This window comes from Topomyia yanbarensis, chromosome 1 (assembly GCF_030247195.1).
Source record: "Topomyia yanbarensis strain Yona2022 chromosome 1, ASM3024719v1, whole genome shotgun sequence".
NCBI lineage: Eukaryota > Metazoa > Arthropoda > Insecta > Diptera > Culicidae > Topomyia > Topomyia yanbarensis.
The window spans coordinates 183256197-183282280 of NC_080670.1; the positions used below are offsets into that span (position 1 = coordinate 183256197).

A 26084-nucleotide genomic window follows, 5' to 3' on the forward strand; every position below is an offset into this window, starting at 1 on the left:
CCTGATTCGATTGTTCAGCAATATTGAAGTTTTTCACAATTTCATACAAGTTTCTAACTTACCATGTATTGATATTTTGCTTTTAAAAAAGATATATTAAATTTTCAGAAACATGTACACATGACAAAACACTAGCCTAAATGGTTTTGCGGGGCACATTTGTACCCCAGACAAACTTTAAGCGGGCACTGTTAAGTTGGTCAAGTGAAAGAAATAGTTTGCACCTACTTTTATGGAAGTTTAATGACCAAATTGATTTATGATAAGGATTGCTTGCAGTTAAAATAAACCGTAACGGAATAACAGGGAACCGTTCTAGGGTTAATAAATATGGCAGCTGTCAAATTGTCCCCGAGCTGATGAAAATTAACGCCACTGAATCCCTCTGGATAAAGACTCGCTGTCTCCATCTTTTTTTTATTATTTATCTGTAAGTGTCATTGCAATCAAGCACGAGACCTGTCAAAAGCGCTCAATCCAAACAATATCGCTTCGAATCCTTCTGGAACGAGGTCCATCGACAGGTCTCGTGCTGGATTGGAATGACACTGACAGATAAATGGTAAACAAACAATAGACGTATCGAGTCTGCATCCAGAGGGATAATACAGCGTCTTTAATCTTTGATCTAAACGAGAACAATAAATGTTATATTTGGTAACGAAGTGTCGATTTTTTTTTTAATCGAATGGTATCTAATCATCCCGCAAGATGCAGAACGTTGCTTGGAATGCTTGATTTTTGTACATAGCGCCGAAAACAATTGTTTGTTTGTTTGGGGCTTTACAGTTATCACGCCCCTTACGCTGTCAAACCCTGAATGTTGGAATAGGGTTGCCAGAGGGCTGAATCGACTATCCCCAAACACGAAATCAAATGCATTTCTTTCCATCAAAATGGAAATCCATAATGCATTTTGCGTCGCGTGTAAGACGTCAAATCCTTCAAAAACTAGCCCTACATTCAACAAAACGTCGAACAAAGTGGATCAGCGTAGGACGTTTATCGAACAGATTTTTCTGCGAGGGACTACAAAGTTAAGGCAAAAATGGAAATGAAATGCATTTTTTCTAATTTGATACAATTTTTTATACATTCCTAGTGTAACTTGCCACTGGACCTATCCTCCTAGCATTGGACGTGTTGCCATAAATGCCGGGTCATACGTTATTAAAAAAGATGTTTAGCTCTCCGCAGATGTCTTTCTAGAGTTTTTCTACATTGGCCCACCGTTGGACCGTTGCATGTGTCAAGAATTCAAAGAATCGCCGCTGGACGATGATAGAACGCAATTTAAAACTAAAATAGTATTCAGTAAACTGTTCTCGGTGTCATGTATGGCAAGTCTGTGCTAAAAAAAGTGTGCAATCCAACCAAGTTGCTCGCAAAAAACTTAATCTCCATTTTACCATGCAAAGTTTTTACTTGAAGCAAGTTAGTTCCCGGATAAGCACGAACAGTTCCCCACAGTGGTCCTGATTTTTGCCACCATAGTTGGGGGGAGTTCTTTTTGATATTTAAAAAAAGCAATCTTCAAACTTATTCCAGTTCCAGTGAAATAACCCAGAAACCACGAAACCAAGTTCCATCTCCGTACTAACTCATTTTCCCAATTTGCTCCCCGCAGCGCAATCTCTACACCGCCATCGGTCCTATCATCATCAGCAACTGTTCGTACCCTTGCTGGTTCTTCTGTCCTTTCTGGTGATAACTTCATTCGTCGCCCTGTAAGGACCAATCTAAGCTGACAGCGACGGGTTGGATCTTTTTTACCCGCGGCAAATGTGGTAACAACAATCTTCGTAATCGAGGGATAGCTGAAAATCAAGTAAGTAACAAGAAGCGTGATAGTGACCTCTACAGAACAAGATAAAAAAAACAAAACTATAGCTGTTAATTTTGCGAAGCAATTTCTGTTGATCCTTTTTATATAAATAGTAATCCCACTCGGCACATAGAACGAATTGAAACTCGTTTACTCGTTATAGTGTGTATTTTTTTTTCATTCAATCCGGATTGTTGTATAATACAAAAAAGGGGGGAATAGCAGAAAATAAAATGATGATTCTTGTAAATAGCAAAATTCCCCCATCCTTTCCCAAACAAAAAAAATCCTACACCAAAAATAGCAAATTGGGGAAGAAATCCAGCGTGGATCCGACACATGTTATTACACCTCCCCTCTTTCTGGCGTAAGATTAAGATAAACCGATCCTATTGAGTGCTAAGCAGCAACAAAAAAAAACACAAAAGAAAACGAGAAAATGTAGCGCCATAACATGAATGAAAGATGAGCAGCAGGAGAAAAGTTAGATAGTTTTTATAAATATTTTTGTAACGTTTAGTTAACAGCATATTTATACAGAGACAAGCTTGGAAGAAAACAATGGGAGGGAACCGTCAGCATCAGCAGAAGCCGAAGGTCACACATAAGCGCGGCCTGGCACTGACGGGAGTGAAACCCTATCTCTTCGAAGCAGCTGCGAAAGTGTAACTAGAAAAAAGGGAAAGCATAAAAGTTAAACAATTGCGAAATCAAAGCCAAAGGCGTTCGTGTTGGTTGGTTCAGGGTGGCAAAGTACGACAGCGCCAAACCCAGCAGCCAGACGACTACAGAGTACATATACCTTCATACAACTGAAACAAAAAACCCAAGCATTAGAGCAAAGAAAAAAAAATAGATACACAGAAAAAAAAACAAAGCAAAAGGATTTTTCTCATCATCTCTGTTGCTGTCGTAATCTATTTCCCTCGTTTCGGTTTCGTTTTCATTCATATTTCATTCCGCTTCCCCACATATTGCTCCGCGACCTCCCATTCAGGGAGGGAGGGAGGGAACACAGTCAAATACAGCTAGCTTCCAGCGAGATTGCAGCCAACCAACTCCATAAGCAGCTGGCGTCGCGACGCTTCTGCCTGCCTGCCTACAGTCAACAGTCAGTGGGCTGTCCTCACTCGCTGGTACTCACCAGTAGTAGGTAGGTATAACCCCATCCGAAAGATTCACAAAACAATTTTCGCGCGCTCTGTCAGCTATTTATGCTAGTGAACACTGCCCGTAATCACAACTTACAATGAGCGCCATCTACTGCGAGAATGCTTATCTAGTTGCCGAGTTGACTGACTGACTCGGTTGGGTTGGAAAGGGGGTAGTATAAACGTAAGAATAGCACGCGCGAACTATAGCCAGCACGAGCTGTCTTCATTGCTGTCGTCATAGCTGTCCGGGGCAGAGTACGAGATTCTTTTGGTGGTTATTCCGCCGGAGAGCTGGTTTTAAGTACGGGGGATCGGGAAATGTTTCATTATAAACCGAGGTAGCTGAATTTAAATTTGCTGTCAGCACTCGTTTTTGCACAGTAGCACTCGTTTAAAACGTGAAAGGAAAACATTGGTTAGAAAATTTTAGATGTTTTAAACGTCATTGAATGCCAAATAAATGTACAGAGTTAGTTTAAATAATTGATGCAGTTCTGTTTACTAATGTGTGTGTTTATACAATCCGTCTTCCACTAAACGGCAGTACGTTTATGGAAGAAACTTGTCTACATCTATTTAATGGTATATTTGGTATTATCCATAGATGTTTAGTCCTGGAGATGGAAGGTGATAGCTCTACTGTACATCCAACGACCCATTTCAAGAATACCTGTTCATACATGTACATTCTGAGGCCGCCTTCATATACAATGCGTGAATGCGTCCTCATATTAATTGGATATTTGTAATATTTTTGTACTTCCAGAATTAAATATTATATTTTTGATTTTGGCTTGTAAGGAAAAAAGATTATTATTATTATTTATTTATTGGGCTTTAACCGCACAGGGTCATTCGCCATAAGAAGGGAGATAGTTGTAAAACATTTCACAGAATTAAGTTTATCTTCTTTGAGTTCAATTGGCTATTGGATCGATGAGGTGTTGAGCTCCGGAATGAAGGCAGCTTGTCAGGGCCACGGGAGAGCCTCCCCAGCGCCCGGTTTTGGTATGTCGGTGGACCCGCTGAACGATGGTTTATTTGCGGTTAGTCGAGAGACCTTCCCAGCACCCGGTTCGGATGTGGCGAAGGACCCCGCTGGGCGTTGATAGCAATTGGGCTGACGGATTGCGGTTGTAGAAGGGCCACGGGAGAACCTCCCCAGCACCCGGTCTGGGTGTGGCGGAGGGTCCGCTGAGCAGTAGTGGTAGTAGTTGCAGCAGAGGATGGTTTGAAGTTAGCCGGTTCGCGGATAGATTCGAGAAAATTGGCATCTTTCAGGAAGGCAAGTAGTGCCTCTTCGTGCACTGGGTCGTTTGCCAGTGTTTCTCGAATCGAGAAGGGCAAGTTGTGATGTCGCCGTAGGTTGTCGAACTCCCTGCAGTTTATTAGTAGGTGCTCCACCGTGAGTCTAGTGCTGCAAGATGTACATATTGGAGGGTCGACGCGGGTAATGGTGTGGGCATGGGTAAGCCTCGTATGTCCCTCAACTCGGCTGTTCAACTCGGTTTTCGCGGTCTGTCCACTTTTCGAGGTCTCACTTTACCTTCTCAGGGGAAGCCTCGGATAGTCCTCCAGTGAGTGATGAAGTGCTCAGAGGTCTTCGCCTTGAATTCCCTGATGATGTCGGATGATGGTACCTCATTAGAGAATAGGGCGCGAGAGCGTCGACCAAGCGCGGCCAAGTGGTCAGCATCCTCGTTACCGCGGATTCCGCTGTGTCCGGGTACCCAGCATATGGTAGTTAATGAGTCACAGGATTGTTCTATGGCTTGGACATAGGGGTGCTTGGACTCCCCTGATTCCAGCGCTTTGATGACTGAGAGGGAATCGGAGAAGATCACTGTCGGTGTGTCTTCGGGTTTGTTGGTAACCGCAATGGCGATGACGGCGGCTTCCGCGGAGAACACGGAACACACGGAGAGTAGACGACGGGCGGGGCCCGTTCCGATTCCGCTCACACCCGCGCCCATCCCCTCGCCAAGTTTCGAGCCGTCGGTGTAGATGTGCAGATGGTTTGAGTATTTTTGTTCGACCATCTGTAGGAATTTGGCTCTGGCAGCCCGGGGAGGATCTCCTGCTCTGCGTGCTACTGTGAATAAATAATTTCATGGCATTTCTGCGAGCGTTCTCCTCCATCCTCAATAAAATCATTGAATCAACTAGTCGGATTGAGATGGCGCTTTAGACGCTAAGTGGAACTGATGGGCGTAATTTTTGGCGGCTTGGCTTAAAACACGTACACAGCAAAATTATTGGCGATAAAATCACTAAGAAACATCTTACTATTCTCGCGAAATTTTATCTAATCAACACATAACTATACAGAAGAATCGGCCTACTAAACGATTGACTACGATTTCCTGTTAACTATTGTATATCTCACAACGAAACTTCGAAAAATATTGGACGAACACAAAGCCACGTCCGAGCGATTCGGCAGTGCTCCCAATCATCTGATGCAGTTTTGTTTATGAGTGTAGATGTAATCTAGGCAATTTGACCGGTGTCTAACTTAGAGTGATTATACGTCCTGGTTTCCCAGGACATGTTCTGGTTTTTAGCGGACTATTCTGGTGTCCTAGGATATCGAGGAAAATGCTTGATTTGTTCTGGTTTGTTTTCCTCTGTGTATAAAACATTTTTACATCTTAGGTCTTCCTTGCATTCACTCTGGTTCCGATCGCAGTAACGGTCGACTACAATCGTAACTGCAACGTGTAAGTCCACCCTCAAGTAGAGTACGAGAAACAAAGCCCTACACACTTGAACCATTTCTGGGCCAAATCCTAGGAACTATCGATCTCGATGAAATGATGATTACCAGTGCTTCAGCTTGGCTTAAATCGAGATAGTTGACAATGGAGGTTTCCAAGCACTCGCATTTACTTCTTCGTCAAGAATATCCCGGGGAAGTTACTTGGGATCCTTGCTGTTTCTGCTTTACTTCAATGACGTGTATTTTGCGCTGAAGACTGCTCGCCGGTCCTTCGCAGATGATCTCCAAATGTTTCGTCTCAACCGCTCAATTGAGGAATTGCAGCTTCCTCCATCAACGACTTGAAGCCTTCGCTGATAGTTTCTTTATAGTAGGGCTAAAAAGCTTCAAAAGCATGGACTGTAGTGTGTTGGTGGTTTGGCACTGCGTGGGACTCGCGACTCACGTTCGTGTCTAACCACTAAAACACTGCTTACTTTTTTCGCCCTTCTTCCCCACGGAACTACATCAAGGTATTACTGCTTGGGAGGGCTCGTTGTGCTTTCATCACACCTTTTTCTTCTACTCTATCTCGGAGTCTCACTTGGTTCATGAAATTGCTTGACCTTCGAGCTTTGATTTAACTATCGACTCTTCGCCTTTATAGCTCTCGTCTCCGTGAGCCGTTTGGATGCTGTTTTCGTGAGTCGTTCAGCTCCCGGTCTTATCAACGGGCTCTGGTATCTGGGATCTTGATCCTTCACTCTGGAATCTGAACTCTAGACTCTGGACTCTGAACTTTAGGCTCTGCACTTGGGTCTCAGGATTCTGGACTGTAGGCTCTCTACTCGGGACTCTGTTCTCTGGACTCTGGGATCTGGACTCCGGGCTCTGAACCCGGGACACTGGACTTAGTATTTTGGGTTGAGGACTCTGTTCTCTGGACTCTGAACCCTGGTTTCAGGATTGTCGTGTTTGGACTCTGAGCTCTAGATTCTGGGCTTTGAGCTCTGTGTTATGGACTCTGGATTCTGGACTCTGGGTTCTATGATCTTGTGTCTGAATCCTTGCCTCAGTATTTTGGATTAAGTACTTCGGGCTCTGGATTCTGGTCTCAGAGCTCTGGACTCTGGCCACAGTAATTTGAGTTGAGGACTCTTGGCTCTGGACCTAGGATTCTCGACTCTGTTCTCTGCACTCTGAACTCTAGACTCTGAATTTTTAACTCTGGAACTGAGCTTTCGTCTCGATATTCTGTGTTATGGACTCTGGACTGTAGACTGTGGTCTCTGAGCTATGGACTCTGGGTCTTGATTCTGGACTTCTGACTCGGAACTATGGACTCTGGACTATGCACTCTGCACTCGAGACTCTGGAGTCTGGACTCCGGACTCTGGACTCTCTCCTCGGGACTCTGGGTTGTGCTCGCTGGGAGATGAAAACTAAAATCTGGATTATCGAATCTGAACTCTGGATTCTAGACTCTGAGCTCTGGAATCTGAAATCTAAACTGTGGTCACACTATTTTGGGTTAGGGGCTCTGGACTTTGGGCTCTGAGCTCTAGATTATGCGCTGCGGATTCTGGGCTCAGTATTTTGGGATAACAACTCTACACTTTGGGTTCTCCGAAGGAGTAATTTCTCCCAACACCGATACCCGCTGCCTTGAGCTATTTAGCTACCAGCTTTATCAAGATCTACTCGAATATTATCCGGTGGTGAACTACCCTACTTCGACTGAGAGCTCCCCGGCAGCGGAATTTCTCTCGGTACCGGAGTTTGTTTCGTAAACCAATTAGCTCACATTTTTGTCACGATTCCGTCGGATAATCATCGGCGGCAAATCTACCCTACTGTGAATTCCTCGGCGGTAGATTTCTACCCGATATCGATGTTGGTTTCAGTGAGCCATTTAGCTCATTACTTCGTCTCGATCTAGTCCCCGACGGTGGACCTAGGTTACTAAACGGGCCAATCAGTAGGTACTGAGGTCTATCTAGCGATTCCGAGGAGAGCTTAGCTTCCGGTTCACTGATGGCTGTTCGACGCGGTCTACTCGCTCTAATTTCTGGTGGTGGATCTAGCCTACTCACGAGCTACCCGGTAGGATGCCGAGGTCGATCCGGCGATTCCGGTGAAGCTTGACGTCCGATTCACTGACTCCCGAACCCGGTGCTACGTCGCATACTATTCGACTGGTCTCCGGCGGTGGACCTAGTCTACACTGATGGAGAGTACCCCGGCGGCGGAATTTCTCCCGAAACCCGATTTGTGGTTCCACGGTGGCTACTTTGTTGGTCCCTTCGCCACTTTCTCCTTAGCTCGGACCTCGTAAGCATTCTATTGACAGCGTCCCAGGTATGCTCGTCGTGGCACATATCTTCAACAATATATCCAACTATCACACCAGGCATACCCCTTCGAAGCTATGGCATTCGAAGACCACGTGTTCCGGTGTCTCCTACACGTTCACACACTCCGGGCAAAGGGGTGACGAAGCATATCCAAACAAGTTCTTCCGGAAGCATCCGTGCCCGGACAAAAAACTGAATCAAATGGAAATTCACCTCTTCATGCTTCCTAAGCCGAAACATTTGGCATGAGTCGGTAGGTCCACCTTCCTTTATCCGAGTTGTCCTACTCTTGCTGCCACTTAGCCAGCGATTCCGCTCGTGCCAGTCCCCTTGCATTTCGTGCATTCCTCCGCTGGTAGGATTCCACGTCCTCAACCAGAGTGATGCAGATGGTAGCCATCCCGGCAATTACGCATACCACCTCTGACGATATCGTTCTGTACGCACTGGCGACACGAACAGCCGATTGAGGTTTAACAAGAACCGTGAGCGTGTTTTTAGAGGGCAGAAAAAAACTTTCAAAAAAGTCCTGAGTAAGCAGAAAAAAATGTACAAAACCCAAAGTCTCAAGGAACGGGTTTGGGCTGCCACCAGACCCGCTAAAACCTCTACTCTTATCTAGAACCTGACTCCTCTCCGGCACTATCTTACGGCATTATTTCGGTGAGGGGTTTTTTATGCGCATAGCATCCACTCAAATCCGACTACTTAGTAGTTAGTTAGTAAGGTTACAGCACCACTCATCGACAAACGACCAGTTCTCGACCATCCACACAGACTGGCAGTCTCGGCATGGCTAGCTGTGGGTTGAGACTTAGTGCTCTTCCCCTACATTGTCTAATCTATCGAGCCCTTCGGCTGCCTTGTGCCATTCAGCATCAGGAGTCGGCTCCCTTGTGCCATTCAGCACCAAAACTCCCTTCTCGTACCATTTAGCACTACTTACTCGGTGACCTCCTAAGAAAATACTCGGTCAAGTCCCCGACGATGAAACTAGCCTACTCCGACGGAGAAGACCTCGGCGTGAGAAGTTCTCCCGAAACCGAACCAACCAACCAAGTGTCGAGGTCAGTTCGGCGATTCCGGTGGAGCAGGGCGTCCGGTTTGCTGGTGCTCCGATGACCCGCGACTGGTGGTGTCCCGTCGCGATCTACTCAGTCTAGTCCCGGAGGTGAATCTAGCTTACGCCGACGGAGAGTTCCCCGGCGAAGGAAGTTCTCCCGATACCGATTCTACTTTGGTTTTAGCACCACAACTTCTTGAGCCCTTTGACTCTCTGTCCGGTGCCATTTAGCACCACAACTCCTTTAGGCCCCTTGGTTCCCTTCTCGTTCCATTTCGCCCCACTCCCCAAATGAACCTTTCAGCTCGCGATTTCACTAAAATCTTGTTCGCGAACTTCTCGTTCTAGTCCCCGACGCTGGAACGAGCCTACTCCGAAGGAGAATTCCCCGGCGAGAGAAGTTCTCCCGAAACCGAGTCAACCGACCAGATGTCGAGGTCAGTGGAACAGGTCGTCCGGTTCGCAGGTGCCCCGACGATCCGCGACTGGTAGTTTCTCGTCGCGGTCTACTCAATCTAGTCATCGGAGGTGAATCTAGCTTACACCGGCGGAGAGTTCCACGATGAAGGAAGTTCTTCTGATACAGTCTAAAATTTAGCTTTTCTTTGCTTTTTGGAATAGTTTCTTCTGAAGGGGGTGGTTGTCTATTCGGTTGAACGGGGTCGCGGGAGACCTTTCCAGTACCCGGCCGGGGTATGGCTCGGTTAGTTGGTTTTCACTTCGGTGGTGACTGTGGTTGTTCCAGATTGGGTCGTCACTTCAGTAGGTGAGCAGACCGGCTGCAGGCGATCCACTGCTCCAAAGGACCATGGGCGACCACTCCAGCATCGCAAGAATGTGGCGGCAGTGGGCCCATAGATAGTGTGGCTGTGGTATACTTCTGTTGAGATGCCTTCGAGGGTTCGGTCTTGACTGAATGGGTCGTGTTGGTGGCGATTTGCTGGAAAATTCTTTCGGTTTATGGTGGTCTTGCAGGGACATGGACGTCCTCTCCATTGCCGTTGCGTGGCGTGGCAGAAGGCTCATTGCTGGTGTGACTGTAGTTGTTTGAGGTTGGCTCGTCGTTTCTCCATTGAGATGACTTCGAGGGTTCGGTCTTGCCTGATCGGGGTCGTGGGAGACCTCCAGCACCTGGTGGGGGGTGAATCAGAGGGCCCACAGTCGTGGTGGGATTGATTGTAGTTAACTGGTGACGGCCGCGGAAAACCTCTACATCAGCTGGCGAAGGTGTGGCGTTTGGTCTGGCGTCCTTCAAAAATAGAAGAAGTACTTCCTCCTGGACCGGGTCATTAGACAGCCCGTCTCGGATTTAATTGGTCAGATCATACTGTCGCCGGAAGTCCTCGAGTTCCCTGCAGTTGCATAGGAGGTGCCCAACAGAGAGTCGGTTGGATCGTCTGAGTCTCTTTTGGCCATTGTCACTGCGATAGTTGCAGCTTCCGCTGTGATGACTGAGCAATAGGATGGGAGACGGAAGGAGAGCCCGTTCTCAGTCCGCTGATACTCGGTGTATAATTTAATGTGTTGTTGGTATTTTCGGTTGATGCATTGACTATATTTTGGTATGATACTGCTCGGGGAGTCTCCGGCATTTATTGTACGGGTGAGGCTGTCGTCAATGTTAGGTCCAGGGTCGTGGCCAAGCTCGTGGTCTTATTCGATGTAGTCGGGCGATAGTTGGGAGGGGTTTGTTGGTGAGTTGGATGTTGTCTGCGATGGTAAGATGGTATTCGTCTTCCGCTGTCCTCTTTAGAAAGTTTAGTGCTCGTTTGAGGCATACCCTCTCCTGATACTGATTCTTCTTTTGTTTTCGCTCGTACTCTCTCGGTAGGGTGCCTTGGCCAGTCCGGCGATTCCAGCTGGAGCGTGGAATCCGGGTCGCTGGCAACCCGACGACCCATACCTGGTGCTCTGTTGCGGTCTACTAGACTAGTTCCCTGAGGTGGATTCAGTCTACTCCGGTGGAGAGTTTCCCAGCGGTGATTGTTCTCCCGAAACCGCTGCTCGCTGTTCTTCTCGCCATTTCCGCTGCAAGGTGGTCATGATCTGCGTCACCACTCTGTTGACCGCGTTCCACGTATTTACGTCGCTTGTCGTTCTGTAGATGACATTATCCGGGTTGATGTCCGATCCTCCCGTTTCAAGCATCTCGCACTCGAAGACGACATGTCTCCGGTGTTTCCTAGACGTTCTCACACTCCGCCCACAACGATGGTGTTGCGTGCCCGAACCGATGCAGATACTTCCTCAAGCAGCCGTGGCCTGACAGGAACTGTGTCAGGTGGAAGTTTACCTCTCTGGGCCATTTATTGACCCACGTTAACAGGATTGGGATGAGCCGGCAAATCCACCTTTCTTTATCCAGATTGTCCCATTCCTGCTGCCGCCTTGCCTTCGAATCGATTCTCACCATCTTCCTCACGTTTCTGGTGTTTCTCCGATTGTAGCACTCGATATCTTCCGCCACGGTGATCATTCCGGTGATAACACATACTGCCTCTGACGAGATTGTTCTGTACCCGCACGCGACTCGTACGACCATCAGCTAGAACATATTGTATAGCTTTTCACGGTTCCGCTTGGTTTCCAGCGCGGCTGCTCACATCGCAGTATCGACGACGAAACACTAGATAGCAAACGTCTGCTTCTCGAACCGCCGACGTTTGGCATGACTGTCGCTATTGCGTTCGTTGCCTTCGCTGACTTTTCGCAGGCGTAGTCGATGTGATTGTTGAAGCTCAACCGACTTGCCCCCCGACGTCGATCTGCATCTGCTGAACTGCTTTGCTGTTCCTGATCAACAAAACCTCTCCGTCTTGTGGTGAGCTATCAGCAGCTTGACCCCGTTCATCCAGCTCTCGATTGCGACTATTGTCTCCGTCATCGACACTTCCGCTTCTTCAAGTGTCTCACGCATCACCGTTAGTAACACGTCGCCCGGGAAACGCACGTTTTACACTTGCCTGGGTAACCACACTGTCAAGACACCATCGTACATCCCGTTCCAAAGAGGAACGACCGCTGTGACTCGCATTGACGTACAGCAGCACTTTGTTCTGGAAGTAACTATTCAGAATCTGGCTTAGATAGACGGGGACCTTCATTCTGTGCAGCGCTAGCTTCCCATCTGTTGGCGTATTCTCCACATCCATCGTAATCACGGCGCAGTTTCGATCTCCTCTTCGCTTCTGTTTAGATGCCTTCTCAGCACTCTTGAGTATTTTCCGAATTGCCTCCACTGTCGATACTCCTTTGCGGATTCCAAACTGCATCTTGAACAGTTCGCGCTAGCTCTACGTGCATTTCGTCAGCCTGTTGAGGACGATTTCTTCCAGGAGTTTTTCGAGTGTATCCAGCAGACATATAGGCCTATATGAGACTGGATCGGATTGGCAACAACACCAGCTTCTGCACATTTCGGGGAAAATGTCATCTTCTAGACACTTCTGCAGCATCATACTGAACATGTCCGGGAATGGTAGGATTGCAGCCTTCAACACTCCGTTTGGTATTCCATCTGGACGCTACGCGTCCCTTGGAATGGCGTCTCCCTTGCTACTTTTCGGCACAGCTTCTTGTGGCTATCTGACTTGCTATGCTTGATCTCCCGTTTTAAGGCAGCTTTAGCTTCCCGAAACGGTGCTTTGAGCCCCTTATATCTGGCTCCGATATTGCTCTATGAACCTGCCTTTAGACGCTGATACAGGGAGCGCCTAGCACACTGAGCTTCTCGTTCCACCAGTAAGCTGGACACCATCAGCTTCCACGGCATAGTGGCGTCACAAGCTGTCATTATCCTTCTTGTTAGATCAGTCGCATGAACGTTCTCTGTCCTGCCGTCCGTCCAAAACTTCTCTACGAAAAGATCTTTGTTGAAAGCTTTCATCTCCCACTTTTGCTCGCCGGACATCCTTCTCCGTGCTGCAGCAGGGTTTCGTTGACCGATACGGTAGTGAATTGCCTGGTGGTCACTATGGGTATACTTCTCGCATACTCTCCAATCCATGTTCGTCGTCAGCGAAGGGCTACAGAATGTGACATCAATGGTAGTAGAGAATGGACTCTTGGAAATGTTCTAACGAAATCTTCATTGCACAATCGTACGTCTATTTTCGCTAGAGCTTCTTTCGGGATATACCCACTTGTGTTGGTTACTCTACTAATCCACTCCACAACACACTGCTCCAGCATTTGGCTGAATTGCTCCACTGTCCACCTTGGAGAAGCGCATCAGCTGCACATGAAGACTCCGTTGATTTTGGTGATCACGAAGCCCTCGTATGAGCGTTCTACTACTTCTTGAATGAGGGAATCTATCCATAACTTGTATCACAGCCGTTCCCGGGAACCTTGTGGTCAAGGGGGACTTGATACTGCTCTGCAATCAAAATGATGTCACACATTGTTTCTGTCGTAGACTGCCACAACAGTAACCGTGCGGTATCTCAGTGATTCAGATTTATCTGGGTTATCTCCATTTCCATTGGCATGTAGTCACCTTCTGGTAGGCACGACATTTGAAGCCACCCGTTTGATGGTCGCTTCCGCCCGTTGGAGTGCACTTCGGCCTCTGCGTGCAGTCTGTCGAAAGATGGCCCGTCTACCCGCATTTCCAGCTCATCCTGGATCTATGCGGATCTTTGCAAGCCCCTGCCAAATGTCCAAAGCACAAGCACTTGAAGCATTTCTCCGCTTGTTTATTCACTCGAGGGCCGGCTCTCAATGGGCATCTCGACCATCCAGCCATAACTTTGTCTAGCTCCAGCACATTGTCAGCAGTGGTTACCAGTAAACAAATCATCGCTGTCTGAGTTCCTCCGTATCCCTTCTTTAACCGGATCGTCATGTGCACCTTACCCAGGTTGCACTGCTGCTTCAGCGCACCTCTCAGTCGTCTTCCGTCGTGATCTCATCCAGGTTCTTGCACACAATCGCCGTCTCCGTGCTTAACACTTTAACATCTCCTTCAACTTAAAGACCATCTCACCTTTTTGGGTTCGCCTGGTTCTTATCACGTTTCCCCAAAAATTCCACACCTCCGGTTCCTCTCTGACCTTCTTGAACAACGCTACACACGTCGTCATTGGCTTTGACGAGCACGGCTTCACCTTTTGATGCCTTCTAACGAGCCGGATGTTTCCTTTTCCTATTCTGCTTAACTTTTCTCTCTTCCTTTCGCTTTTGCTGTTTCCCGTGTTTCTTCTTCCGACCTACAATGGTATTCCTCCCGGCTTTCTCCCGGTTGAGTGGCGTCCGTTTAACGGAAACAGGGCTATTCTATTCTAACCCTTACACAGCCAGTATTGAAAAGCATCCTGGAAAAGAACCGCAGTTATTCTTTAGTGTTTTTCTTGTCAACATTAATATTGGAAGCATATTATTTGTAATATGTCGCAAATATCAAAACGGTTAGGCCTACTGTGCAGAGTTGGGTTAAAAGGTGTTTCAAAACTATATAGTAATTAATTTATTCATTTAATGAAACTAACGAATCGCTTTGAATCTTAAATGAGGAAGAAACGAGGACAACCGTACCGACCGTTTCAGTTTATAGTGGATTGGGATATATCGTTGGGAGCGACTTGGCTAAAAAGGTTATTGTCACTCCTTTGGTCCTTGGGGATGGGGCAGAGGTATTTACTCCTTGCCCTGGCGAATAAGCCTAAGTTAAAGCGCCTTTACTCGCTCCCGTTTAACGGAAACAGGGCTAAGCTAAATAAATAAGCGTGGCACAAACTCTGCTTCCTCACAGATAACATACAATCAAGATGAAATCCTTGAATTAAAAGCCATTCTTCCAAGACCTGAAATGCTCCTATTATGATCAGCGATGGAAAAGTCCAGTGACGTATTATTTGTAACATCATTATATAGAAGTACGAGTTGATTCAATCCCCCTGAAAAAAAGAAATTCAACCCATGTATTATTCAAAAAATCCATGATGAACGGAAAGCGTCCGAACAAAACTGACGATATCAACAGTCGCAGTAGGCCGCACTATTTTGCGCTTTTCCAACGGCACTCATCATCTTCTACGGGGGAAAGTGAATCGTTGCATATTTAATGCTGACAGGAGTCAAACTTGCCACACTGACACACTGAAAGCTGTAGATGCTTTATGCATGAGCTTGCCTACGACTTACTGAATTGTTATTCTTGTGGCGACCGATTGGGCAGTTGTAGTAGCGCAACATTTTCGTGATTGTCGTGTCGTGACGTAGCGGAGTTAAGAAGTTGTCGATGTTCGATGTCCTGAACGATGAACGTTTAGGTGCATGATTAAGGAGTTCAGTTCCGTCTTTTTTGGACAAATAAAACACGGAGCAGGAAGCTATCTGTAATTGACTGTCGTGTCGTTCTGTTGGGAGTGAATCTCTGATAAACAACTAGCATTATTTTTTACGAGAGCTATTCAATCTTACAAAGAAATATAGATAACTACATAGATACACAGTTGACATCACATATACATTGACGAGAAGAAGATAAAAAGAGGCCTTATAATTTGTACATTTAGTATGAAATTAACAAACAAAACACGTGAGAAATGTAAGAATTCTATAGAAAGCGAAGCACTTAAATGTGTGCCAACACAAAAAAAAACGAAAGAGTATTCACAAAAATAGATCAAGATTAGCATAAAAAAACAAGTTCGAAACCCTTAACTAAAATGATGTATGTATTAATTGCGCAACCCTAATGGAGGATTTTTGTTTCACTCGGAAAGAAAACAAACGAAATGAAATGTCAAATTAAAGTGTACTGAACTAACTACTAGATTCTCTATCACACATACACAGACGGTTTGTCACACAGTTTAAACTGCGATCGGCCGGTAAGAGCCAAGACGAAACGATTATAACCAAAGCAATTCTATTTGTTTAAAATACAAGGAAGAAGAAGAAAAAATAAACGCTACGAAGTATCGTCGATATAATTCATGGAATACTATTCAAAAATCTTAAAAGAGCAAAACACAGTTCATGCACGGGATAATTTTGTAAGATAATAAAGCAACCTAAGAGTAAATGAGAAGAAGAAAAAATGAAACAGCTGACGCTATTTAGTATAGGAGTGAATTAACACACAAACACATACACACAAATTGCTACTTAGACTAATGATAACGGTGAATAAGTGTAAACTATAGTGACTAAGGCTTGAACAAAGAAAACAAAACAAAAAAATGATAACCATTCTGGGTAATTTGTTACACTTCTTTCTCTTTCATTTGTTTCGATCGATCGAATGCACTGGTGAATGGTGGGGGGAGGGTGAAGGGACCCGCGAAATAATGTGACATTGAAAAATGAATACTCGGAAAACCGGCTGAAAGGGCATAGTGAGCACACGCGTGTATGGCGAGAACCAGAAAAAAATAACAATTAAATTAACTGTAAAAGTAATTAAACATATCAGAAAGCAAAAATAATACTGTGCATAATTGATAGGTTCGATGAATTTCAATTAGGTTCTTACGCCGATGAGAGAGAGAGAGTAGCGCCGAAGCGAGTCGAGTGATGCTGTGGAAAAAAGAAACAGAAGAAAAAAAACAACGGAAGAGTTGGTGGGAAACTGGAAAATCAACGGTGAATATTGAGGGAGAGCGAGAGAAGTAGGCCGTTCACTGTGTCACTTTTGATAGCGTTTGTTTTCACTTGTGTCAGCTCGGTTGTTCGCAATTTTTGTATTCTATTTTGGAGTTGGCGCTGCTGCCGCTTGCATGTGGGAAGGGGCTGTTTGCTCATCAGGTCATTCCGATTTGATTGTCATCGAAACTGTTTTCTTTTTTTGAGAAGAATTAATCGGACACTCGTACTGATGCTGCGATGAATATACGAGGAAAGTGTTATTGAAGGTTTGTAGATGCCGGGAAGATTATGTTTCAGTTAATGTTATTGTTGGCTGGCGAAGAATGGTCCAAAAAGCGACCGAATAGTACAGATTGTTTTCGCTCTGATAAAATATCTGAAAATCCTCCATCTGATTATCTGATATGTAGATAACAAATCAATAAAGGAGATCAAAAAACGATTCGTCATGATGCAGAATAAGGCTGTTTAACACAAATATCCCGCGTAGCAATATATAGGCGACGAAAATTCAGAGTGTCTTCTTTTTATTGCACCGTCCGACTGCTAATCAACAAGCTTCTCATTCGACTAGCGAACGGTGAATGAAGCAAAAAAATATATGCGGAGCTTATATAGTTTGCTAACATTTGATAAGGCCTCTTAGATGCCCCATATTGACAGCTTAATCCGAAATATACGAAAACATTTCGGTTTTCCGCGTCACTTCCGAAAGGTTTTTTTAAAAACGATTTTTGTTTTGTTTATAAGGACATAACTCACAATTTAGTACGAAGCTGGTGCACATTTTTCCATCTAACTGGTGCAGACATTGTGTAATTTCTTTCAGTTATTGTTTCAAATTTTTCAATTTTTTCCTGCCTGTTTCTTCCGAAATGTTGAGAAGGGGCCATATATTGACAGATAAGTCGCAGTCACGACAAAACAGAAATCAATGATAAAGAAAACCAGAATGACGGTAATATAGAACAGCAGAAGTTTGTGATACATAAAAAACAGAATAAGAAACCTATTTGGCTATTTATAAAAAAAAGCTTGAAAATAAATGGATAAATAGACAAATAAACATCAGAAAACATGGAAATGGACGACAGCCGATAAAATTGTTGAAACAGAAAAACTGAAAAATAGGATGACAGAAAAAGAGTCTTGGGACCCAAAAAGTTTTCGAATTTCTTCGAGGTCCCACCAAATTCATGGTGTTATCACAGCAGCCGTTCACGGGCTTAGCTTTATGTAAGACGAGTTCACTTTTCATTTGATAGAAATGATTGGGCCAGTGGACAAATCTGATTCGAGATACAAATGCACGATGCCGAATTCAAAATAAAGCACTTAAAATCAGAAAACATTGGACTGATAAATTAAGACCCGTAAATTCTGCAAAAACAGGAAAATAGAATACAAGAAGTAGAAAAAATTGCAACATAAAGTACAGATTTATAGAAAAATAAAACGGTACAAAGAAAAGGCAGACAAGTAACAAAAATAATCAGGTTAAGATAAAACAGGAAAACAGAAAACCAGAACAGCAGCAGAACAGAACTTCAGAGATACAGTAAAACAAAAAAAAGGGAAAACACAGTAACAGAAAAAAGACATAAAAAACAAGCGAATAAGAAGGTGGCATAGAAAACTTGAAAAAAAAAACCTGAATGATAGAAATACAGGATAACAGAAAATTTAAAAACAAACAAAATCAGAAAAAACTATAATCAAAGAGACGTGAGAGAAATAAAAAAATGGAACAGGGCATACTACAAAACTGAACAAAACGAAAGTCGAACACCCAAAATTAGTGGGACAGAAAAACTGAGAAACAAACGATAGGAATAAAAAACAAGCAACCAGAAACATATAAAAAGAGAAAAACGTAAAAACAGAGCAAACAGGCTGATAAACTGAAGACCTGAGATTCAGAGAAAAAATACAGAAAATCAAATAAAGCCAGAAAAAAATAATAGTAAAGCAAAATACAAATAATTTGAAAACCGGAAAAATAAAACAGACAAATGAAGGAACAGAAAACGGACTAACTGGACGCAGAAAAACATAAAAAAATGGTACCAAAAAAATAGAAAAACACGGCCGCAGTACGATACAAAACTGGAACATTGCTAAAGAGAGTAGAAAAACATGGTAAACTACAATACTAATATAAAAATCAATGGCTGAGAAAAACAGGAAAAAAGGACAACAGAATCATATTAGACAAAAATGAAAAACTTGAAAAACAGCAAGAAAAGGAAAAGAGATGAATGGAGGAACAGAAAACAAAAAGCAGAACTCTGAAATCAGAAAACGGAAAACAGAAAACGAAAAACAGAAAACAGAAAACAGAAAACAGAAAACAGAAAACAGAAAACAGAAAACAGAAAACAGAAAACAGAAAACAGAAAACAGAAAACAGAAAACAGAAAACAGAAAACAGAAAACAGAAAACAGAAAACAGAAAACAGAAAACAGAAAACAGAAAACAGAAAACAGAAAACAGAAAACAGAAAACAGAAAACAGAAAACAGAAAACAGAAAACAGAAAACAGAAAACAGAAAACAGAAAACAGAAAACAGAAAACAGAAAACAGAAAACAGAAAACAGAAAACAGAAAACAGAAAACAGAAAACAGAAAACAGAAAACAGAAAACAGAAAACAGAAAACAGAAAACAGAAAACAGAAAACAGAAAACAGAAAACAGAAAACAGAAAAACAGCAAACAGAAAACAGAAAACAGAAAACAGAAAACAGAAAACAGAAAACAGAAAACAGAAAAACAGCAAACAGAAAACAGAAAACAGAAAACAGAAAACAGTAAAACAGAAAAACAGAAAAACAGAAAAACAGAAATACAGAAATACAGAAATACAGAAAAACAGAAAAATAAAAAAACAGAAAAACAGAAAAACAGAAAAACAGTAAAACAGAAAACCAGAAAATCAGAAAAACAGAAAAACAGAAAACAAAAGCAGAAAATAGAAAACAGAATATAGAAGAATAGAAGATCAGAAGAACAGAAGAACAGAAGAACAGAAGAACAGAAGAACAGAAGAACAGAAGAACAGAAGAACAGAAGAACAGAAGAACAGAAGAACAGAAGAACAGAAGAATAGAAGAACAGAAGAACAGAAAAACAGAAGAACGGAAGAACAAAAGAACAGACGAACAGAAAAACAGAAAACAGAAGATCAGAAGAACAGGAGAACAGAAGAACAGAAGACCAGAAGAACAGAAGAACAGAGGAACAGAAGAACAGAAAAACAGAAAAACAGAAAAAAAAACAGAAAAAACAGAAGAACAGAAAAAACAGAAGAACGGAAGAACAAAAGAACAAAAGAACAAAAGAACAAAAGAACAAAAGAACAAAAGAACAAAAGAACAAAAGAACAAAAGAACAAAAGAACAAAAGAACAAAAGAACAAAAGAACAAAAGAACAAAAGAACAAAAGAACAGAAGAACAAAAGAACAAAAGAACAAAAGAACAGAAGAACAGAAGAACAGAAGAACAGAAGAACAGAAGAACAGAAGAACAGAAGAACAGAAAAACAGAAAAACAGAAGAACAGAAGAACAGAAAAACAGAAAAACAGAAGAACAGAAGAACAAAACAGTAAACATTTAAAACGAAAATTTTCAAATTTACGAATTAAAAACTAAAATTAAAAGATTTAAACATTATGAGAGTCTAAAACTTGAAAATTTAAAGCTGAAAGTTTGAAAATTTGGGAATGCGAAAATATGGAAATTGAAAATTTTAGAATTCAAATGTTTGAAAATTCGAGCAAGCAGGAAAAATATAAAACGTCGAAAATTCTCTAGTTCGAAAAATCGAAAATTTTAGTATTCGAAAACTCTGGCATTCGAAAAATTTGAAATCTACGATTTTGAAGCCTAATTGAAAATTCGATAGTTTGGAAATTCAAGAATTTCGGATATTCGAAAATTCGATTATTAAAAATTTCGAAGACTTAGAAATGCCAAAGTTCAATAATTCAAAAATTTTAAAATTCCAATATACCAAAATGTTAAACTAAAAAAAATCGAAAATTGGAAAGGTTTAAAGTGCAAAATTCTGGAAAATTGATTCGAAAAGTCGAAAATTCATTGAGTTAAAAATGGGAGATTCAGAAATGCAGAAGTTCGAAAATTTTAAGATTTCAAAATTCGAAGGTTGATAATTTAAAATCGGTGAGGTTGAAAATGTGAAAGTTCTAAAAATTGTAAATTCAGGGAATCGAAAATTCAAAAGTTTTAAAAATCCGAACATTCAAAAATTTCCAATTTCGAAAATTAACCAAATTGAAAATTGTAAATATCGAAAATTTGAGGGTGAAATAATTCAAAAATTTAAAAATTTCGAGATTTCGAAAACTCTGAAATTCAAAAATTTCTAGGATATAAGAAATTTGAAAGCACTGCCAAATTTGGAAAAAAATTAAAACAAATTCAATGTGATTTTTGAAATTGAAATTCCAAAACTTGAAAATTTTAATTACGAAATTTAAGTTCCAAAATTCAAAAAACTTTGATTGAATATTCCAAAATTAGAAAATTCGAAGGTGCAAAATTTTGGAAAGCAGAAATAAACAGCTCAAGAATTCGAAATAATAAAACTCGAAAATAGAAAAATTACAAAATTAAAATTGAAAATTCGCGAATTCAAAAATTCCAGAATTTCAAATTTCGGAGTTTTGAAAAAAATTAAATTGAAATGTTTAGAACATAACTGAAAAGTCGATGGTTCGGTAATTCGAAACTTAAATGATACGAAAATTTGATGATTCAAAACTTCAAAAATTGAGAAATGGAAAAGCTCGAAAATTCGAAGGTTTAAAATTTCGAGAATTTGATACAATTTTTTAAATTTAGAAATTGAAAATTAAAAAGTTTTAAAATTTGAATGGCCAAAAATTCATAGATTCCAAATTACGAGTATTCCAATTTTGAAACAACAGGAAATTAGAAAATAAGAATCTTTGAAAATTATAAATTTCGAGGCCCCAAAATTCGAAAATGCAATGAGTCAAAAATTGAACATTCAGAAATGCGTTAAAAATTCGAGCGCACGAAATTGAAAAAATTGAAAATTAGAATTCAAAAGCCTAAAAATTTAATACATTGAAAAATTTTAAAAAAATTGAAAAAATTGGAAATTTTTTAAAAAGTTGAACAATTTGCAAAGTTTGAAAAATTTAAAAAGTGTACAAAAATTGAAAAATTTGAGAAATTCTAAAAATTTTAAATAAGTATTTTAAGCATTTGAAAATTTTGAAAACAGGAAAAGATTTGAAAAAATTTAAAAAATCGAAAAAAAATAGAAAAGAAATTTGAAAAAAAGAAAAAATTTCAAAATACGAAAAATTTGAAAAAAATTGAAAAAGAATTTAAAAATTTGAAATTTAAGCTATGAAATTTGAGATTTGAAAATAAAAATTGGGAATTGGAAATTGGACGTTGGACGTTGGAAGTTGGAAATTGGACATTGGACATTGGACATTGGACATTGGACATTGGACATTGGACATTGGGCATTGGACATTGGACATTGGACATTGGACATTGGACATTGGACATTGGACATTGGAATTTGGAAATTGGAAATTGGAAATTAGAGATTGGAAAATGGAAATCGGAAAATGGAAATTAGAAAATGGAAATTTGGAATTTGAGATTTGTAATTTACAAATGAAAAATTCAAAAACTCGAAATTTCAAAAAAAAATTAAAACTCGGATCAAAAATTTGTTAGTTTGAGAGTCTAAAAATTAAAAAATTCTAAAATTCAAATATTCGGAAATTTTCAAATCCAAATATTACAAAATTCGAAAACGAATATTCAAATATTTTAAAATTCTAAAACTCCAGTAACAAAAAATTAAAAAATGGTTCAAAGATTCAGAAATCATGCAGTCAAAAATTTAATTATTCGAGGAATTGAAGAATCAAAAATTTAAAAACTTGGAAATTGAAAACGTTTCTAAAATTTGAAGAATCAAGAATCCGAATATTCTATAATTCGAAAATCCAAAAATTCGATTACTAAAATTGAAAAACTCAAAAATTTGGAAATTCCGGAATTCAACGATACAAAAATTCGAAACTTTGAAATTTGGAGAATTCACAAATTTGTGAATTCGAAATTTCGAATATTGATAAATTCGAAAATTCAAGAATTAAAAAATTTGAAAATCCGAAAATATAAAAATTTTAAAATTCAAAAATTTGTAAAGTCGAAAATTCGAGAATTTAACCCTCAAAAGGTAAGGAGTCTCGGAGGCCTGGCTGTTTACAGTTCTCTAGTTCCAATGAAGTTGTAATTTAATATACAAATGACTGAACGTTTTCGGGCTTTCGATTCTCTCACTGATGAAACGAACGCTTCTTAAAGTCACAATTTTGGCTTGCCTTTTTGAGGGTTGAAAATTCGATAATTCAAGAATTCGAAAAATCGATTATTCAAAAATACAAATATACAAAAATTCGATCATTCGAAAATTCAAAAACTTGAAGATTCGAATATTCTACGATTCAAAAATTCCAGTATTCAAAAACTTGAAGGCTTAAGTGTTCGAAAATTCGAAATTTAAAAGATTCGAACGACGACAAATTTTAAAATTCATGATTTCCAAAATTCAAAATTGAATACGATGATAATTGTAGCATAAATTTTAAAAGGATCAAAAATACGAAAACTTGAGAACTTAAAGAAATTAAAATTTAAAATTTGAAAGCTTGAAAGTTCGAAAATACGAACATTCTAAAATTTGGTAATTTAAGATTTGAATATTAGGAATAAAAAAAATTGAAAATGCTAGTATTCGAACATTCGAATGTTAAAAAATCCTAAATCTTGAATATTCAAAAATTCGAAATTTCGCGAATTTGAAAATTAGAAGCGTCTGAAATTTGAAATATTTTTTGAAAATTTTTCGAATTTTCAAAAATTCAAAGATTAAAAAATTTAAAAAAAATTGAGATGTCGAAATTCGAAAAATTTGAATCTGAAATTTCGGAAACTCAAAAATATGAAAATTCGTCATTTCAAAGATTTGAAATTTGTGGATTTTGAAAATTCGACAATTCTACAATTCAAATTTGAATTTGAGTTTGCGAATTTTAAAACTTGAAAATTGGGAGATTCCGAAATTAAACAATCCCAAAATTCAAAAAAGTCGAAAGAAATATTTTCGAAAATGTAAAGATTCGAATATTCTAAATCTCAAGAGACGAAAATTGAAAGTCATTATTTTAGTAGAGCTCTCTTCCGGCATTCGCGCTGCGTGTCCAGTCTACTGTAGTCTACTGTGTTTACCAATCTACCGATGTCAGCATGTTGTATTCTTCGGCCTACTTTTGGTTCATATACGTCTGCACTATTTTCCATTTTCTAATGCGTCACCGAGTATAGAACGCAAACATTTTTCTCTCAAACACACTTCGATAGTCTATTTCCTTCCACCCCAATGTCTCGTTTTATTGCTTTCTTGATGACGCTTTTCTTGTGCGAAATATTTAAATGTATTCTGTACGTGTCTGTCTTGTTCCAAAAATGAATTTTACATTATCCGGTCCGTGCAAATATTCATGAATCCTGTGGGTTATTGCGGGGCGGGATCAGAGTAGAAATAAATTTCAATTTCAGGTCGTTATCTGATTTGAAAAAAAAATGTCACCCGACCAACTCTAATTAACACTAGTGTGGATTTTGCAAAATATTTGGTGACTGATCCACCTACAACTTACACATTCCAGTCGTTAAACCACTTGAAACCTATTTGTTGATACCAACCACTCTCTATTCATGAATACCATGGGAGCAATTTCAATGTAGTTATGTCAACACGTCGGCTAATTGTGAATTAACCCTTCATTTCGAATGCATACCAAAGGCCACATCAAAGTGGTGAAAGAGTACATACGCAAGCATCAGTAGGAGTAACCAGCCAGCCACCAACAAATTAACGCTACCGCGCCAACTCTCCTCGGCTACCCGACCGTACCCGTACCGGTATAATCGAACCGGTTGAATCTATGCGAGTATTCAATTTTTAATTTAATCACCGTTAATTGAATTTTGAATTCACGTCGAAATAAGAGAAAACCAAAACACACACACACAGACACACCTGCATTCACGCAATCAGTCCCCCTCTGCGTTCGGTGATAGCCAGTGCTGATAACGCCGGAAAAGACACCCACTATAAACCGAAATCCGAATTGATCCGGATTGGGGGGTGCGACATGTTGTGAAACAGGTAAAACTATTAAAATAATCACAATAAATGAGTAAAATGCATTAAGGGCGCCACTTTCGGAAGCCTATAGCGGGCAACAAAGGAAGGGTAGGAGAAAGAAAAAAAAGGTACGAATGTCATGTAGTAGGGCCGAAATTCACTGAAAATCGAGGGAAAAACCTGTGTACACAAGTGACAGACAGTCGTGTGCGACACACCAGCAACATAGAAGCGCATTAAAAAGCATTGAAATGAATAATGATAATTAAAAATAATTGTAATAAAAACTGATATATTTTACATTAACAGAAGCGTTTGAACATTTTTAATTTTGACTGTCCGAAATTTCCGTAATGGATGAGGATCTGGGGGTACACTTGAAATTTCAGCTCTTTACATGCTTATTTTCAACAACTCATTGCAACAAAAACTCGACAAACATATCTCGATAAACGTATGATTATGGCTTAAAAGCCAACTGTTAAAATTCTCACCGAAAGGAAATTCCGGGCAAACTGTTACTGGTCGAACACAGTTCACAGCAGTTAATGAAAGAGAAAACTTTTCTCGTTTGTTTACTACCTACGTCTACGAATTTTGACAGTTGGCTTTTACTCCGTAATCATATGTTTGTCGAGAAAAGCACTTTTTCTCATGTACGAGCAAAATTTTTATCAGATGTCACATTGAGTTATCGGACAAATCTGATTAATTGTTGGGTTTTTGTCACAATGAGTTGTCGAAGATAAACGTGAAGAGTTCTAAGTGGTTCGTCTTTGAAGCTTACCGAAACTCACTCAAACTTATCTACAAAACATGTGTCTATTATACCCCTAGTTCCCCTTGCTGAGTGATCAGTATTTCCACTGAAGCGGATTCGCAATTTCTGGTGGTCCAACTAAAAACTGTTGCGAATTTGGCGAGGGATTCGGCCAAGTAAGTATGAATTGAATTACTTATATATCGTTGAAATATGTAATGGGATTTTGCGGCTTTTTTGTTGTCAGCTTATAACTACCCAGAAAAAAACATTCGTTTTCTCCCGTGTCGACTTTAGTAATGTGATTCGATGACAATCGCTGTCGTTCGTGAAGGGTGGTAACAGGTTTTGGTTGAATTCGGAGATGATGTTTATAGAGATGCGCGAAGACTGAAGCCAAAGGTTCCA

General features: G+C 40.7%; 1 protein-coding gene across 1 annotated transcript in view; it reads left to right on the forward strand.

The window, feature by feature from the left end:
• Positions 1-25227, forward strand: part of LOC131683892 (uncharacterized) — a 79278-nt gene extending 54051 nt beyond the window's left edge. Inside the window, exon 6 of the mRNA XM_058966277.1 lies at positions 1628-25227. Coding sequence (XP_058822260.1) covers positions 1628-1731 — 104 coding nt within the window. The 3' untranslated portion in view covers positions 1732-25227. The remainder of the gene's footprint in view (positions 1-1627) is intronic.
• Positions 25228-26084: the final 857 nt, after the last annotated feature.